This window comes from Brachyhypopomus gauderio, chromosome 5 (genome assembly GCF_052324685.1).
Source record: "Brachyhypopomus gauderio isolate BG-103 chromosome 5, BGAUD_0.2, whole genome shotgun sequence".
NCBI classification, from domain to species: Eukaryota; Metazoa; Chordata; class Actinopteri; order Gymnotiformes; family Hypopomidae; genus Brachyhypopomus; species Brachyhypopomus gauderio.
Genome location: NC_135215.1, coordinates 20015141 through 20033176, shown reverse-complemented (window position 1 = coordinate 20033176; position 18036 = coordinate 20015141). Strand labels below are relative to the sequence as shown.

Sequence of the window (18036 nt, the reverse complement as noted above, 5' to 3'; positions counted from 1 at the left end):
TATAATTTGGACTTTGCAATACGAATACATTAAGGTCAACAAAAAAAAATACAAAACGAGAAAACATCACACAAATCCAATTTATATATCACCTTACATATTAGGTTAAATTTATGTTAAATCTAAGACATACAAAATAGTGCAAATATGGATTTTAATAACTTATCTCAGACCCACGATTATCCCACCTACCTGCAGCAATGTAATTCTCTTCCCGCTGCAGAAATCCCACAATGCAAAACGGTATAGACCAATCACAAAATAAAAGTCTCAACCCATTTATGCAGGATTTAACAATTTAACACCGTTACACATGGTCGAATCAGTGCCCAGAAGCCAGCACTAAACAAAAGGCAGGTAAAAAACTGTGTGGCATTTGCCAAGGCCCACAGCCTGCTAAACGGATGGACGCTGGAAAAGTGGCAGAAGGTGGATTTCTCAGATGAATCTTCAGTTGAATTACACAACAGCTGCCGCAAATACTGCAGGAGACCTACTGGAGCCCATATGGTGAATCCAAGATTCACCCAGAAAACAAGTTTGGTGGTGGAAACATCATGGTCTGGGATTACATTCAGTATGGGGGTGTGCGAAACATTTGCAAGGTGGAAAGCAATATCAATAGCCTAAATAGATCTAATGCTTAATCTCGCAGACTACCCCATTACACCTGGCACAGTAGCCAAAAACCTAGGCGCCATACTCGACTCTGACCTATCATTTGATAAATACATAGATAATACTACTAGGATAGCTTTTCTACATCTCTGCAACATTGCCAAGTTAAGAAATGCATTATCACAGGATGATGCAAAAAAATTGGTACATGCCTTTGTTAGCTCTAGATTAGACTACTGTAACTCACTACTGTCAGGATGTTCAAATAGGAATCTAAATAAACTTCAAATAGTTCAAAATGCTGCAGCTAGAGTTCTGACCAGAACTAGAAAATTTCAGCATATTAGACCAGTCCTATCAGCCCTGCATTGGCTCCCAGTTAAATTCCGTATTGATTTTAAAATTCTATTATTAACTTATAAAGCACTGCATGGGCTTGCTCCTGAATACCTCCAGGAACTTATTTCCTACTATGAACCCCCACGTCCACTAAGATCACATGGTGCTGGTCTTTTATTAGTTCCACAAATTAATAAGGTAACAGCAGGGGGAAGAGCCTTTTCTTGTAAGGTCCCCCAGCTTTGGAACAATCTTCCAAAATGCGTCCGGGACTCTGACACAGTCACAATCTTTAAGTCTTGGTTGAAAACCCACCTATTTGGTTTAGCGTTTGATAATTAATATTCCCCCTTAGATAAAGGTACAGATCCAGGGGTTCATAGACGAAGGGTTTTATGGTAGACTGGGGCACTGGTGCTGTCATCCTGTCACTGCTCGTGGTCACTCAAGTTTGTTGACATTGTCTCAAAATGCCCCCAAGCCTATGTTACCTTCTGGTTCTGCCTTTTTTAGCTAGGCTGTAATAATTTAACTTAATGCCGGAGTTGCTGCCACACTCCAGAAATGTTTATAATTTTATCTGTCCTGTATATGTCCCCCGTACAGCGTTAATTCTCCCTGTTTTATTTTCTCCACATGGCTGCCCGCCTGCTCATGGAAAAATGAGATAAGGAGAGACAAGCGATCCATCCTGTGCCAGCCATCTACTGCCCGACCGGATAAGCCTACACCAAGATGGACATTATTACATCTTTTCCTTTTCTTTATTTCTTTGTCTAAATTGTTGTTGTCATGGTGACCGGTGTCGGTCAGAGGAGGATGGGTTCCCCCCTGAGTCTTGGTTCCTCTCAAGGTTTCTTCCTCATGCAAAAAAAAAAAAAAACTAGGGAGTTTTTCCTTGCCATTGTCGCCCTTGGCTTGCTCACTGGGGGCTAGGACTCGGCACTTCTAAAGCTGCTTTGTGACAACAACTGTTGTAAAAAGCGCTATATAAATAAAATTTGATTGATTGATTGATTGATTGATTGATTGATAAATACCAATAAGTATTAGCTACAGCTTACATTCCCAGTCATAAAAGGGGTCCAATTTTGCAGCAGGATGGTACTCCATCTCATACATCCATCTCTACATCAAAGTTCCTCAAGGCGAAGAAGATCAAGGAGCTCCAGGACTGGCCAGCCCAGTCACCAGACATGAACATCATTGAGCATATTTGGGGTAGGATGAAAGAGGAAGCTTGGAAGACAAAACCAAAGAATTTTGATAAACTTTGGGAGGCATGGAAGACTGCATTCTTTGCTATTCCTGATGACTTCATCAATAAATTGTATGAATCATTGTCGAACTGCATGGATGCGGTCCTTCAAGCTTGTGGTAGTCACACAAAATATTAAATATGGTTCTAATAGCACCACAACGTCATTCACCAGTGTTATAAAGCATATATTTGTATATGAAATGAATTATTTATTTGATTTTCACCTTACTTTCTGTGGGTAAGAAAAGTCTGACCTTTCTGTGTTCATTAAATGATCAATATTTCCGCAGTAAAGCAAATTTATTTTTGTAAATTAAATCTCATTTGGGAGGGTTTCAGCTTTCAGAGTCATTTCTAAAACCAATCGATGAATTTAAAGTCAGGTTATAAGCTTTTGTTTCCACAACATGGATAAGCGACAGAACTTATGTCAGGGACTGTACACTCACCGCCCACTTTATTATGTACACCTGTCCAACAGTTTAATGCAGTTTAATTGCAGTTTAATGCAAATTTCTAATCAGCCAATAACATGGCAGCAGCTCAATGCAGGCATGTAGACATGGCCAAGGTGATGTGCTGCAGTTCAAACCAAGCATCGGAATGGGGAAGAAAGGCAATGATTATTGCACCTGACAGAGTCACTCCTGCTATTGTCAAGAGCCTAGGCCCAGTCTCCTCTGCAGCAGGCCCGTAGCCAGGGGGGATCGAAGGGTTTGTTCGATCCCCCCCAACTCGAGCGTAAGTTGTTGACGGGGGGGGGGGAGCGTAAAATGGACACAAATTAAGTGTTATATCGAGATCTATCGATCGCGGGTGGTTGGCGCCAGAGCGAACTAGTAACTCATTGAATCATAGATATGGATCAGAGGTAAATAAAGTAGATATTTTTTTTCGGCGTGAGATATCGGAAGTGTGGCGTGAGAGCGTGTGAAAACAGTCAAATGCATGTGTCTCACGCTCAATGCGTGAGAGTTGGCAACCCTGGTGTTACCAACTCTCACGCAATGAGCGTAAGACACACGCATTTGACCGTTTTCACACGCTCACATGCCGTACATCTGATTTCTCACGCTGAAAAAAAAATCATGTTTACTTATCTCCGATCTACATCTATGATTCAATGAGTTACTAGTTCGCTCTGGCGCCAACCACTGGCGATTGATCGCTTTAGGCGCAGCATACGTCAACGTTTGACACCCCCCCCCCCCGCCCCCAAATCAAATCTCACTCCTAGTGATTTTGAAAAGTTGGCAACCTTGCTTATAATGAATACAATTTGTGTAAATTAAAAGGTTTGAAGTGTGCTCGTGTATTTAGGGGGCATTGGAGTAGAGAGCCAAATGAAGTCCACTTTTGGGGGGAAAAGATCCCCCCCATCACAATGCTGGCTACGGGCCTGCTCTGCAGTGCGCCCCACTGTACGAAATCTGGGTGTTTTATTTGTAGTGGTGGGCCGTTAACGGCGTTCGTTAATTTGATATTCTTATCGGGCAATATAAAAATGATCGCCGTTAATCTATTCTTAAAGTTGGGTTGGGAACTGGGTCAAAATGGGTAAGCAAACTATGATGACTTTCACCTTGATAGTTTAGCTCGGCTGTATTCTTAACCAAATTGCACAGTAGGGGCAAGAACGAGTTTTCAAACCTGTGAATTACAAATCGTTCGTGTATTTACATGGATGCAGCCACGAAGTCGCCAGGTTTGCTTCATGGAAAATTCATTTTTAGGAACGTAAAGTGTTACCGGAGCGGAGCTCGGAGCGGTCGTTTTCTGCATGGTCCTAGCGCTAGATTCGTCGCTATTTAAATATTTCTTTTTAACCGTTAAAACTGCAGAGGACCAACCTGCTTTTGAAAAAGTCCCCCCCAAATTACGTCCATGAGGTTAAATGTACTAAATGTTGGCTTACATTTCAAATATCATGTTTAGCTGAATAAACATGTTATCAACCCCTTTTAATGTACAGTATGTAGGCTTACAAATTCATGTTTAACTGAATAAACCGTTGAACACGAGTAGCCTACATTTATTGAGCATGTTTTTTTTCTTCAAGTATCAAAGTAGAACAGCTTTCTCAAGCAGTCATTGATGCATTTTGGAAACAGAAGATGAGCCCCTGATCTAATGCACCCCCTGTATTAAGAAACCCTATCTCAAAAACTGACTTTTAGTCATTACTTGGGTAGCACGCATATGAGCCATTTTAATATAGATTAATCTAGATTAATCTAGATTTTTTAAAAAGATTAAAAAAATTAATCTATGCCCACCCCTATTTATTTGATAAATCCCTAATGTTTGACTCTCATATTAACCTGGTGGTCAAGTCTAGTTTTTATCATTTAAGGAACTTCAGCAAACTGAGGCGAGTAGTCTCCCTTAAGGAGCTGGAGATGCTGGTGCATGCTTTTATTACCTCGAGACTTGACTACTGTAACTCTCTATTTAAATCTATTAGTGTCCGTGCTTGGGGACGGCTCCAGGCTGTTCAAAACGCGGCAGCGAGGCTGCTCACCAATCTGGGAGACGTTCTCATACCTCACCGCTGTTATTTGCGCTTCACTGGCTGTCGGTGATAGTTCCACGCACCCGGCTTAAAACACAAGGTGATCGGGCCTTCGAGGTCCCTGATCTACTGGGATTTTCAAGCAAAACCATCTCTAGGGTTTACAGAGAATAATCAGAAAAAGAGAAAATATCTCAGCAGCAGTTCTGTGGGTCCAAATGCCTTGTTGATGCCAGAGGACAGAGGAGAATGCCCAGACTGATTCGATCTGATAGAATGGCAACAGTAAGTAACTCAACCTAGACATGCAGAAGAGTATCTGTGAACACACAACATGTCGAACCTTGAAGCGGATTGGCTACAGCAACAGAAGTCCACACAGGGTGCTACTCCTGTTAGCTAAGAACAGGAAACTGAGGCTACAATTTGCACAGGCACTCCAAAATTGGACAATAGAAAATTGTAAAAATGTTGCCTGGACTTATGTCTCGATTTCTGCTGTAACATTCGGATTCAGAATTTGGCATCAACAACATGAAAGCATGGATCCATCCTGCCTTGTATCAATTGTTCAGGCTGGTGGTGGTGGTGCAATGGTGTGGAGGATATTTTCCTGGCACACTTTGGGCCCATTAGTACCAATTGAACATTGTGTCAATGCCACAGCCTACCTGAGTATTGTTGCTGACCATGTCCATCCCTTTATGACCATAGTGTACCCATCTTCTGATGGCTACTTCCAGCAGGATAACGCACCATGTCATTAAGCATGAATGATCTCAGACTTGTTTCTTGAACACGACAATGAGTTCACTGTACTTGAATGGACTCCACAGTCACCAGATCTTAATCCAGTAGAGCACCTTTGGGATGTAGTGGAACGGGATATTCACATCATGGATGTGCAGCTGACAAATCTGCAGCAACTGTGTGATGCCATCATGTCAACATGGAACTGACTCTCTGAGGACTGTTTCCAGTAACTTGCTGAATCTATGCCAAAAAGGATTAAGGCATTTCTGAAGCTGGTACTTGCAAGGTGTACATAATAAAGTGGCTGGTGAGTGTATAACTACATTTGGCCTTGCCTATACATGCTTGCGTGATAGTCCTAGTCCAAGCCCATTTAACATGACTGAGGTGAATGGGGTCAAATCCTTTAAAACTGCAATGAAACAATTCAAAAATCACATTTTTATTCACAATTTAAAGTGACAATTTCTAAAGGAAAATTCACGCAGTGTGTGGCACATATCAAGGACTACAGATCAAAAACAAGACAGTGCTTGGCTTGGTCAAGGCAGAGAACAGACGCTTGATATCCAAAACAGACATCCAAATAAAAAAAATGTAATCTTCCAGTTCAGCACTACTCCACAAAACAATGAACTACTATAATCATAGAAAACAGATTTAAGAAGAAAAAAGAAAGAAAACCCAAACCCTATCAAAACGATCAGTCAAGCCCACTCCCTTCTGAAGACGTGATTGCAAACAGGTATCATTGGCAGATTGCATCTGAGCAGGAAGTGCTGGACACTGATTGGCCTAACAAGTCCCTGTATAATGTCAACAGCTACACTATCCAAACGCTGTACCCTGAGCTTACATGGCAAAAGGCATTGGCATAGCCACCAAATATGGTTATAATCACAATGGTTATAAAAACATTTAACTTGATATTTTTCAAAAACCAAAGTTTATAAATGCTTATTAAAGGGTATATATAAGTTTCACATTAAAAAAATGTCAAAGTATTTAAATTAAGGTTACCTTATTTTGTATGATTTATTAACCATTAGGCCACTGATAAATCAAGCTTCAGTATTAATAAACCAGTCATAACCATGTAATCAAGACCATTACTGCTCTGGACTTTTTGCAAAAACAAAAACTTCTGGTTCAGAAATTCTGTTTATTATTTAGGAAACCTTAAATAATCTTTTTTTTTTTACTATTTAAAAATGTTACAGGAACCCTAATATAAAGTTTCACAAAAATGTTTGTATTGATAGAACAAACTAAAAGGAGGCTCATTAGCAAATGCCCTCTGTCAGAATGCTGGTTCTGTGCTTGGAACTCTGAATCTACAAGTCTTTCATACCTGTGTCTTACAAAACCAGCTCATGCAGACTGCTTAGAAAGGACTGTGGTAATTCAAAGCAGATGTCTGCCCCAACAGGGATATTCAGTGGTTCTTCTCAATTTAACAAAAGTTAAACACTGCAAAGTTAAATATTATGTGTCTATTAATATTCATATAACCTTTACATCAGAACAACTTCCATGGGTTTGAAATGACCACCCCTTACTGTTTTATTCAAACATTTTTTCAGTGCTATAAACTAGACTACTAAAGCATGGCACACCTTTTTGTAAATAAGAGAATTTTCAGTACAGTAATTTTTTCTAACATGCCAAACACAGCAGTGGTAACAGGTTTGGATGATGCAGCTGTTTGCAGAACACCAGTTCAGAGTCCAGTCAGGGAATCAGCATAGTCTTCCCTTCCATAGAGTTTAATTCTTTTCAGCATCTTAGTGAATCGAACAGGCTCTGCCTCTTCCTGCCGGACGGTGGTTGGGAACAAGTACCACATGACTACTCCCGTGGGGTTGATGGAGACGACAAAGTTTGTGGTGTCCTTCAGCGTGGGCTGAATCTTCTGCAAGAAAACGTCGTACACCTGAAAGAGTAGGCAACAGAGGAAAAGGAAGTGCAAGTGAGACAGAAATCTTCAAAGCTTAAACCTTTTTGACTAACGATGTGATATGACTGAAATGTTAATAATAAAGAATGTCACTGGCTAGAAGAACTTCAATAAAACAACTATTCGAAGTTAAACTGTATGGTCAAAGGCAGATACATTAGGACACCAGTACAAGCCATAAACACACAGTAAAGAGGCTAACCATATAGGTGCCTGCAGTGTAATTGAGTGTCTTCAGAGACGTCTGGTAGCGGAAGGGCATGTCAGTCCTTCGGCTGAAGAAGACCAGTGCACTTGCGTCATCGGACAATGGGCGCCAGAACACATCTATCTCACTCTTCTCCTGAGAGAGAGAGAGAGAGAGAGAGAGAGAGAGAGAGAGAGCGAGAGAGCGAGGGAGAGGAGGAGGTAGGTGTGAGAATGAAAAGAAAGCAGACAGCAGGGCCTTTGTCTATCGGTCTTACCTTTATCAGGCGTCTGCCTTGGATACCTAAGGGGTCCTGGTTGATGGCGATAGCAACTTTGTTCTGCAGAATAGTACGTGCCCCACTGCTTACTGTCCGCAGATCATTAGACATGAAGAGAGGAGCAGCCATTATTGCCCACAATGCCATCTGAGAACGTGACTGGTCCATGCTGAGGCCGTAATCACCAATTATCAACTGGGAACACAAAGTTGTAAAATTTCCCCATCATGACCATAGGTGACTCTGAAATTACACTACTGGCTGAAGAATATAACGTATTATTGTTATTATTAATAGTAATCATCACCATCATTAGCAACAAATTCAGCCACTGCTACTACTACTACTACTAAACAGAACATTGCTTTGTTGATCAGTGTTACTCAAGTCCAGACTGTCATGGTGCATACATTTAGAAATGTTCTTGGTTCCAAAACCATATAGACACTGTGCAGAAGAACTTCCGATCCAGGCAGCCATTTCCTCTTAATATCTATTTACTTTATGTAGAGCTGATTATTTTATGAAAAGGGCTATATAAATCTGCCTTGCTAGGTAGCGCTTATTCCAATGCTTTTCATGAAACACTTATTCACATGAGGTGTCAATGTTATATTACCTATATACCCTTAACATTTAATCCCAAGCCTGAATGAGAACACTCACCATATCGGGGTCATTCCAGTGTCCTGGACCAGCAGCTGGCTGGATGATGTCCTGATGGTCAGTAAACCAGTCCACAATGGTCAGGATACTGTCCCAAGAGTCTTGAATGTCTTCATAATTACGCCACAAGTTACAGATCTCTCCAAGCACGGTATAATTTACCTGAACACAATGGGAAAATATGAGATGATCATCAGTGATCACATCCAAAAATGTCACTGAATTAGTCATTAGCAGTAAACTCTACAGAGCTGCACAGTGTGTAATTTTTGGTAGATTTGGTCTAGTTTTTATTCTTTTTTTACACTCACTTTGGGAGGAAGTCCTCCTTGGTAGCAAGGCCAACTACAGGAATAGCCAATTGGGCGGCCAGTGGCATTGAGGGCTTTTGACATAAGTGGGTAGCCTGTTAAAGAGACAAAGCTGTCCATTAGAAAATAAATACAAAAGTCTTGGTCACCACATGATTGTGAACTTAAATTAGCATGGGGCAAAACTTATTAAGTTATAACTTATGAAGTCTTTTGCTAACTTTGTGTAACATTTTAGACAATTATATCCACACTAACAACTGGCTCTTCTCATTCAGTGGTTCATTCCATTGCACCTTCACCGCTGCAGAAATAGAACTTGTTCAGCACTGTGTTACCCAGTTCACCCTGGCCACAGACCACTAAATGAATAGCTGCCTGCAGGTGTAGCAGTGTCAGGGTTAGCACCACCTTCAAGAACAATTTACCATTTGCAGTTAGTCGACTTAAGCATATCACACAATGTACAATTTTATTATCTGGATGAATGTCTTTATTTGAAGGTGAAGGGTTTCTGCATGTCCCTGCACCATTTCATCCTCATGCTAAATGTCTTGCTATTTCTCAGCAACTGTGTTGATGTTGTAGTTGTTTATTATTAGTGTTGACAATTGTGTGCATGGTATATGCAGTCTGTGCTGAGTAACTAATTGCTTACTACAACCCATCTCACCCTTTGCGCTGCCAAAATGCTGGTTTTCTCCTAGTTCCAAAAATTTGTAAGACTATAGCCGGAGGCAGAGCTTTCTCCTTTAAAGCCCCTCAATTATGGAATAGCCTTCCAGCTCCAATCCAAGATTCTGATACAGGTCCAATCTTAAATCTAGACTTAAGACGCACCTATTTAATCAAGCCTTCAGTTAATATTCCCCTTGTAAAGTGTAGGGCTCGGGGGCCCCCAGTCGTTGAGATTTCTGGTAATCTGAGATGTTGATGCTCTCATCCAGCTGTGTCATGGCATCACTCTAGTTGTGACAATGACTTGACTGGAAAGCAATGTCTCAGTGAGCCCTCATGACTGTGGTCACATCTGAACCCCTCCCTTTAGTTATGCTGCTATAGATTAGCCTGCAGGAGCCACATACTGATCACTGGCACGTGAGCTATATACGTTTAAATCAATGGTGGTTTAAATTGATGTCCACTCAGTCTGTATTGTCTATCTTTTTGAATGCTTCTACCCAAGACGATTGGATACAAGCATCTACAAGCACCTGGGAGATGGTCTGGCTTGCCAGTGGATGTACTGATGCCGGGGTTGGATATGCCATTGCCACAAGAGGTCGTGCTGATGCTAGCTCCCACCTGAGGCTCACCATCTGCACCGAATGGACTGTGACTACTTGGCTGGGGAACAAGAACCTTAACTATTACTGTAGAACTGTAGAACCACCCTGCGCACCATGGACTTGTGCTAATGGAGGATGGGTTCCCTTTTGAGTCTTGGTCCTCCTGAGGTTTCTTCCTAATCCCCACCATCATAGGGAGTTTTTCTTGCCACCGTCACCTTTGGCTTGCTTATTAGGGATCTGGACCCATGCGATTGTAAAGCTGCTTTGTGACAACATGTGTTGTGAAAAGCGCTATATAAATAAATTTGACTTTAACTATGTACTTTAGACGGGTTATGCATTGCTTCTTGGAAATCCCAAATAAAGGGGTCCCTGATCCCATCTGAATATTATACATAATTTTACAAAGATACTATTGAATACTTAATTTTAATAATTTTATTCACTGTTTTATAAACCTTGCATGCAGCTCCAACATAAAATTAAATGGTAAACAATGTCCTCTTGTCTTTATAATATTTAGTTCCATAAACACCTGGATTGACAAGCTCGTCTACCCCTTGAGTTATGAAAAAAAAATTTATATATTATTAAACTACATATATTTTATTTATCTCAATTACCGATCGTTAATGCTTTTATACATTTTTATCTTTCCTGTGAACAGTTTTCGGCAGTTGGAATGGAAATCCTCTTCCTCATCTAGTCTAAAGTCTCTAAAAGACTCCTGATCTTCCTCACAACCCCCCCCCCCCCCCCCCCCCCCCCCAACACCGGCCAGCTCCTCACCCTGTTCCTGTACACTGGAGTTGGAGTAGCAGCCATCCAGTTTGAGCATGTCCACGCCCCACTCCGCGAAGGTCCGAGCATCCATTTCGATCGTGTCCAGTGTGGTGCCAGGGTACCCTGCACAGGTGTATGTGCCCATGTCTCCATAGATACCCAGTTTCAGCCCTCGGCCATGGATATAACGTGCCAATTTAGCAATGCCACCTGGGAACCTGTTGGTGGTTCGCAGTCAGTTGCAAAAGGACACTAGGAGTCACATGTCACATTTTAAAACTAATACTGGTTTACTGATAGAACTGCAGTTTGCATATTGCAGAATTGGTCCACAAGGCATATGCTAAGGCCAATTATATTACACTACACAGCATTTCTTAAAATGAGACTGTGGAAAAAGCATTAGGAACAGTGAGAAAAAAAAAACTCCGTTAAGACACAGATATACGAGTTAAGACACGGATATCTTCAATTCTAAAGTGGAATAGTGTTATACTGTGCCTCTTTGGATCAGGCTGAAGGCGTCCCTGCTCATCCCTCTTCTTCGAGGACCAGCAGTCATCAATGTTGACGTAGACATATCCCAGCTCCCTCCAACCATCCTCAGCCAGCCTGTCTGCCATGTCCCTGAACAGTACCTCACTGGGGAGGACAGAAAGACATTTGGAGAGAAGCAGGACTTTAAAGTGAAGAAGATATCGAGGGCATAGCCTGATCCTATGTGAGAGATATTAATCCATATCAGGTCCTCTCTACTCTGTCATGTTAAACATCCCATGACAAGGATGAAATGGATGTCATGGATTTATGGCTGCCATACATTCTATATACCAAAGGTAGGGCTGGGTATCGATTCAAATTCCAAGAATCGATCCGATTCTGAAGATTAAGAATCGATTTATTTCGATTTAATCCGATTTAATCGATTCGATCCGATTCGATTCAATTCAGGGTTTAGTGTTATTAAAAATGTATTTGAGCCGTTTCCTGATTATGTACAGAAGCAACATGTTAAAACTAGTATTATATCAATATTAATCAGCAAATAGTTACTGATAGTTGGTAGTTACTGATGGCTGGAAGACTGGTGAAAAGGGTCATCATAAATCTACCTTCAAGAAAGGTAATCCAGGACAATAAACAGAGGACATCTTTGAGGTGTCTATATCTGCAACAGTGGACTCCTACTGGGACACGAACCAGTGCATTATTATTATGATTGAAATAATTAAGAATTCACCCAAAAGCTGTTGCTACCAAATGCATTATTTTTAAAGTGCTCACACTTAATAAACTGAAAGTATAAAATGTAAACGTGTATTTTTCTTTAAAGTGAGATTATAAGAACAGAACTCTCACGTTACGGTCCCCGACCACTCCCTGTTGGGCGTGTGTTAACGTTGTCTGCGTCTACTCGTCTGCATCTGTGGATCTCCGTGGGTGCGGTTACGTCTTGTGATAATCCTCACCTGTGACTCGTCTCGTCATCACGTGGGGTTTATGTGGTTTGTCTATTTAATGTGCATTCGCGCAGCGTCCTGTGCTTGTCGTTGTTTGAGTCACACATGTTCTATGTAAACGTGTTTTATGTGCGCTGTCTGCGCTTCGGTAAATTTAATAAACGTAACGATTTGGAAAGTGCAAAGGATTCTGTCTCGTCCATCGCCTTGCGCCCAACGTTACAAGAGCATTTTTAACTTTTTAAAACTGTAAAAACACTGGGTAAACTGTCAGTAACATGGACTAACTGTAAATAGTCACTGACACTGGATAAACTGTCCTTCTGTTTTTAGATTGCCGATTTGACTATCGTCGTTACCGTCACTTTCCGACGCCATGTTGTTTTACAGTTAGTTAGAACGAGCGCGCCTGCGTGAATTCAGTGACGAGGCGGGGGTAAAAGTTAACAAAAAAAATCGATCTTTGGACGTACGAATCGATTATCAGATCATCATATGCGAATCGATTCTGAATCGGAAAATCTATTTTTTCAACACAGGCCTAACCAAAGGATGTACACTAGTGTTTCTACTGAGCTGTACTTTACAATCAGGCCATCAGCAGTTTGTTGTATGAGATATGGAATTTCAGTTATGACCCTGTACTTACCTAATGCAATTTTGGGGGTCATTATCACAGTCAATGTCACAACGGAAACGTTCCCATGCTAACCAGCCCATTGGTGGGGTCTTCATCAGACCGTTGTCCAAAGCACGAGTAGCTGCTGAGAATGCCAGCAGTAAAACAGTGGCTACTTGATACATACCTGAGAGAGAGCTGCAAAGAAATACAATATGAAAGCTGTAGCAGAGGGACAAAATTATAGATTATACAGCTAAATAGTAATTATCATATATACACATACACACACACACATATATACACATACATACACATATTCACAAACACACACACACACACACGTATATATAAGAAACATTACTGAATATTTAAGTTGATGTAAGCAGCATTGTAGTAACATGTCTTAAGTTTTCTTTATATGCCAAGACTTATTACTAAAACAGCTGCTTATCTCTAAAACAACGGACAAAGAATAAAAAAGTCCATGTATTTAGCATTTTTTTGTTTAATTAATGGTCTTGCTATACCAACCAATCAGGACAATTCTATAGATGCAGGCGGTCCTGCCTCCCTGTAAATTATTCTGCGTGTGCATGTATCACATAGAAGGGTAGGCTACATCTTAAGTATGCATGCGTTTGGAAAGAGGGGCTTTTGATAAAGATGCTGGGGTGGGATTTAAAGGGAGCAGATGTAATAGGTAGAAGTTAGCAAGCATTCAATTGCAATAGCTTCAGTTAGACTTAGCAACACTTAATCCAGTCTGAGTTACATTACTGGGGCCAAAGCGATTTGCATTTGATTACTTGAGTACCTAAAACACCTACATAACACTTCATGTGCCGAGTCAATCAAGTCATCAATTTTGTTAATAAAGCACTGACAAAGACTGTTCTTCTTGCAGAGTCCCACCTTGAATATCGTGTTTGAATATAATGCTATTATCATTAATTCTGTCAGAATTGCACAATCAAATGCTAATGAACTTTAATTTAGAGCTATGTGAATAAATTGGTAAAATTGTCTAACTTGTCTTTTTTGTATTACTTATTCAGGTGCATGAAGGTGTTCAAACAAACAATTTTAACATTCAAATAAGGCTACATTCTGGTTATTATGGCCACCTTATCTAAGCAATAAGGGTAGGTAAAAAGACTCAAATTCAATGCTGCCCTCACCGCAGGTCACAGAAGAAGGAGCTGAACATCACATGATATAACCTTATGACGGCTCACCTGATGTCTCCAGGTGTACAAAGTTCTCCCCCAATGAAGAAGGACATAAGCCTCCACACCCATAAAAGGTCTTCTTAACCAGTTTAACAAGTGACCTTAAAGGTGAGGTTGTATGCAGCATTGACACAACCAGTTCACGGAGACTTGTTCTCAGAGCACTTCTCTATCACATTTTCTCACTCCAGGCATAAGGTTCAACTGATGAAAACCCCACTTTACCCAAAGAGTCCTGATGAATTTCTGTTGAAATTCACAAGTGACTTTACAAAATGACTTTCAGTGTCTTTAAGGGTTCAAAGTTTAAGACGTACCTTATACAATAAGAAAAACTGTCCACGGTGTCAGTGTTTTTAAAAGTCACTACACGATACTGTATTTAGCTGTCAACAACAAAAAAATATGCCATGGAATGATGTTACTTAGGGGAATAATAAGACGTCGCTTTGATATTCGTGTGCTAATGCTGAATTAAAACACTTTAATAGCGCTTTTTTCAGTAGCCTAGTAATATAACATGCAAAGGATGCAGTCCCCCGGCATACCTCCAGAAGATCTGGAAAGAATAACTGCCTTCCAGTTTTGCCGGTTTTACTGCACTGAGGCAACACCTGTCTACTTCTTTACCAGTATTAAAACAATGGTGTACGCTTCATTTGTGTACATAGTCCACAGCAAACAGAGAAAACGGTACACTAGCCTATTTCTGCAAGTGTAAAAACATCCATAATAGCAATGCGCGGTGTTGAGACGCGCAAAACTATCATTATCCATGGTTTTCTCGCGTGTTCGTTCTTCTATCACAACTTCGAGAACAGCTGGTTTAATGCACTTGTATTAATCAATACATAAACGTCCTATTACTGCAAAACTTTGAATAACATATATTCAGGATAATATACACATAGTAGGCCTATCATTCAGGAAGCACAATGCAACCCAACACATACGGAAGGGGCGTTAGACTACTACAGAGCACAACGTCGATAAAATCATTAGTTAGCTGGGTTATTTCAAATTTACCTTTAAGGTAGCCTGCATTTTCATTCACATATCCACGACAGACTTGTTACTACTTACCGAATTTGACAGAAATCAAATCGCACCCTTTGTTACCTGAAGCAAAATCCCACAAGTCTACCGATTGTTATATTTCAATTATGAGTTTCATTCACAGCGTTGTAGAGGAAAGACTGATGGGACCAAGTCGTTGTTTAAAAGCGGTAGTATGAATAGAGTCATGTGCTCGGCTTCATCGCTCATGTGCTCGGTGTCAGCTGAGCGTACGTCACACAGTAGGCGTCGTTTACTGTGTTTCTCGCGCGCTAGTAAATAGCTCACGGCTACAAAGGCAATGTTTGTTTTCACACTTGGACTGTTTCGGCGCCTGAAGTGGAGTTAGACCACTGACATAGTCCTAGTTTCTTTTGCATGTGTGAACACGACAAACGAACTCGGATCCATCTAAATGGATCCAAAAACGAACCGAACTGAGACCACCTCCCGAGGACGAGGCTGAAGTTGGTTCCTTATTCGCCAGTGTCTTATTCGCACTTTCCGTTCCACCTTAAAAAAATAAAGCGGTAGTTTCATTATGTCGCCGCGATAGAAATGTATTGTACGTTTCTATGGCTGTATCTCCTGATTCTTACATCGTCTCAGAAATCTGACGAGCAGATATACTTGACCACATACTTGACCACCATAGTTTGTATGGCTATATCTCCTGATTCTTACATCGTCTCAGAGATCTGACAAGCAGGTTTGATTGACCACATAAGTGACTGTATAAATCCAGAAGAAAAAGATTTTTTACTGTAGAATATTTTTTTTATTGACCTGTGAACTTGGCATGTCAGGCGATAGAATAATGTGCATATAGTGCAATGGTCTTAGTTTGTATGGCTATATCTCCTGATTCTTACATCGTCTCAGAGATCTGACAATCAGGTTTGAGTGACCATATAAGTCACTGTATAAATCCAGAAGAAGAAGATTTTTTACTGTAGAATATTTTTTTTATTGACCTGTGAACCTGGCATGTCAGGCGATAGAATAATGTGCATATAGTGCAATGGTCTTAGTTTGTATGGCTGTATCTCCTGATTCTTACATCGTCTCAGAGATCTGACAATCAGGTTTGATTGACCACATAAGTGACTGTATAAATCCAGAAGAAAAAGGTTTTTTACTGTAGAATATTTTTTTTATTGACCTGTGAACTTGGCATGTCAGGCGATAGAATAATGTGCATATAGTGCAATGGTCTTAGTTTGTATGGCTATATCTCCTGATTCTTACATCGTCTCAGAGATCTGACAATCAGGTTTGAGTGACCATATAAGTGACTGTATAAATCCAGAAGAAGAAGATTTTTTACTGTAGAATATTTTTTTTATTGACCTGTGAACCTGGCATGTCAGGCGATAGAATAATGTGCATATAGTGCAATGGTCTTAGTTTGTATGGCTGTATCTCCTGATTCTTACATCGTCTCAGAGATCTGACAATCAGGTTTGATTGACCACATAAGTGACTGTATAAATCCAGAAGAAAAAGGTTTTTTACTGTAGAATATTTTTTTTATTGACCTGTGAACCTGGCATGTCAGGCGATAGAATAATGTGCATATAGTGCAATGGTCTTAGTTTGTATGGCTATATCTCCTGATTCTTACATCATCTCAGAGATCTGAAGAGCAGGTTTGATTGACCACATAAGTGACTGTATAAATCCAGAAGAAGAAGGTTTTTTACTGTAGAATATTTTTTTTATTGACCTGTGAACCTGGCATGTCAGGCGATAGAATACTGTGCATACAGTGCATTGGTCTTAGTTTGTATGGCTGTATCTCCTGATTCTTACATCGTCTCAGAGATCTGACAAGCAGGTTTGATTGACCATATAAGTGACCTTAGAAATCCAGAAAAAGAAGATTTTTTACTGTAGAATATTTTTTTTATTGACCTGTGAACTTGGCATGTCAGGCGATAGAATGTAATGTGCATATAGTGCAATGGTCTTAGTTTGTATGGCTATATCTGCTGATTCTTACATCGTCTCAGAGATTTGACAATCAGGTTTGATTGACCACATAAGTGACTGTAGAAATCCAGAAGAAGAAGGTTTTTTACTGTAGAATATTTTTTTTATAGACCTGTGAACTTGGCATGTCAGGCGATAGAATAATGTGCATATAGTACATTTGTCTTAGTTTGTATGGCAGTATCTCCTGATTCTTACATCGTCTCAGAAATCTGAAGAGCAGGTTTGATTGACCACATAAGTGACTGTATAAATCCAGAAGAAGAAGGTTTTTTACTGTAGAATATTTTTTTATTGACCTGTGAAGTTGACGTCAGGCAATAATGTACTGTGCATACAGTGCATTGGTCTTAGTTTGTATGGCAGTATCTCCTGATTCTTACAACGTCTCAGAGATCTGACAAGCAGATGTACTTGAGCACATAAGTGATTGTAAAAATCCAGAAGAAGAAGGTTTTTTACTGTAGAATATTTTTAAATTCGTCCTGTGAATGTGGCATGTCAGGCGATAGAATGTAATGTGCATTTAGTACATTTGTCTTAGTTTGTATGGCAGTATTTCCTGATTCTTACATTGTCTCAAAGATCTGACAAGCAGGTTTAGTTGACCATGTAAGTGACTGTATGAATCCAGAAGAAGAAGAGTTTTTACTGTAGAAAATTTTTTTTATTGACCTGTGAACTTGGTATGTCAGGCCATATAATATGTTCAGTATAT

General features: G+C 40.2%; 1 protein-coding gene across 4 annotated transcripts; it reads right to left on the bottom strand.

The window, feature by feature from the left end:
- Positions 1–5909: 5909 nt before the first annotated feature.
- Positions 5910–15543, bottom strand: LOC143514749 (alpha-N-acetylgalactosaminidase-like). 4 transcript variants are annotated; one of them, XM_077006318.1, is made up of 10 exons: positions 15354–15542; positions 14588–14656; positions 13069–13236; positions 11461–11601; positions 10966–11177; positions 8885–8979; positions 8574–8735; positions 7905–8102; positions 7643–7783; positions 5910–7416 (listed from the first exon to the last, which is right to left on the bottom strand). In XM_077006318.1, exons 3-10 carry the CDS (start codon positions 13221–13223, stop codon positions 7204–7206), a joined length of 1317 nt encoding a protein of 438 aa, XP_076862433.1. In that variant the 5' UTR covers positions 13224–13236; positions 14588–14656; positions 15354–15542; the 3' UTR covers positions 5910–7203. The 4 variants fall into 4 exon arrangements, with proteins under 4 accessions (XP_076862433.1, XP_076862434.1, XP_076862435.1 ...); XM_077006319.1 differs by having other exon boundaries at positions 15390–15533; XM_077006320.1 differs by lacking the exon at positions 14588–14656 and having other exon boundaries at positions 15390–15543.
- Positions 15544–18036: the final 2493 nt, after the last annotated feature.

Excerpts from the sequence above, each read along its gene's own strand:
- LOC143514749 (XM_077006320.1), bottom strand. The coding sequence starts at position 13,223 with ATGTATCAAGTAGCCACTGTTTTACTGCTGGCATTCTCAGCAGCTACT. Across the intron at positions 8,980-10,965 it reads CTCCAGTGTACAGGAACAGG|GCTACCCACTTATGTCAAAA; the intron begins GTGAGGAGCTGG and ends TCTCTTTAACAG. Across the intron at positions 8,103-8,573 it reads ACTGGAATGACCCCGATATG|TTGATAATTGGTGATTACGG; the intron begins GTGAGTGTTCTC and ends TTGTGTTCCCAG.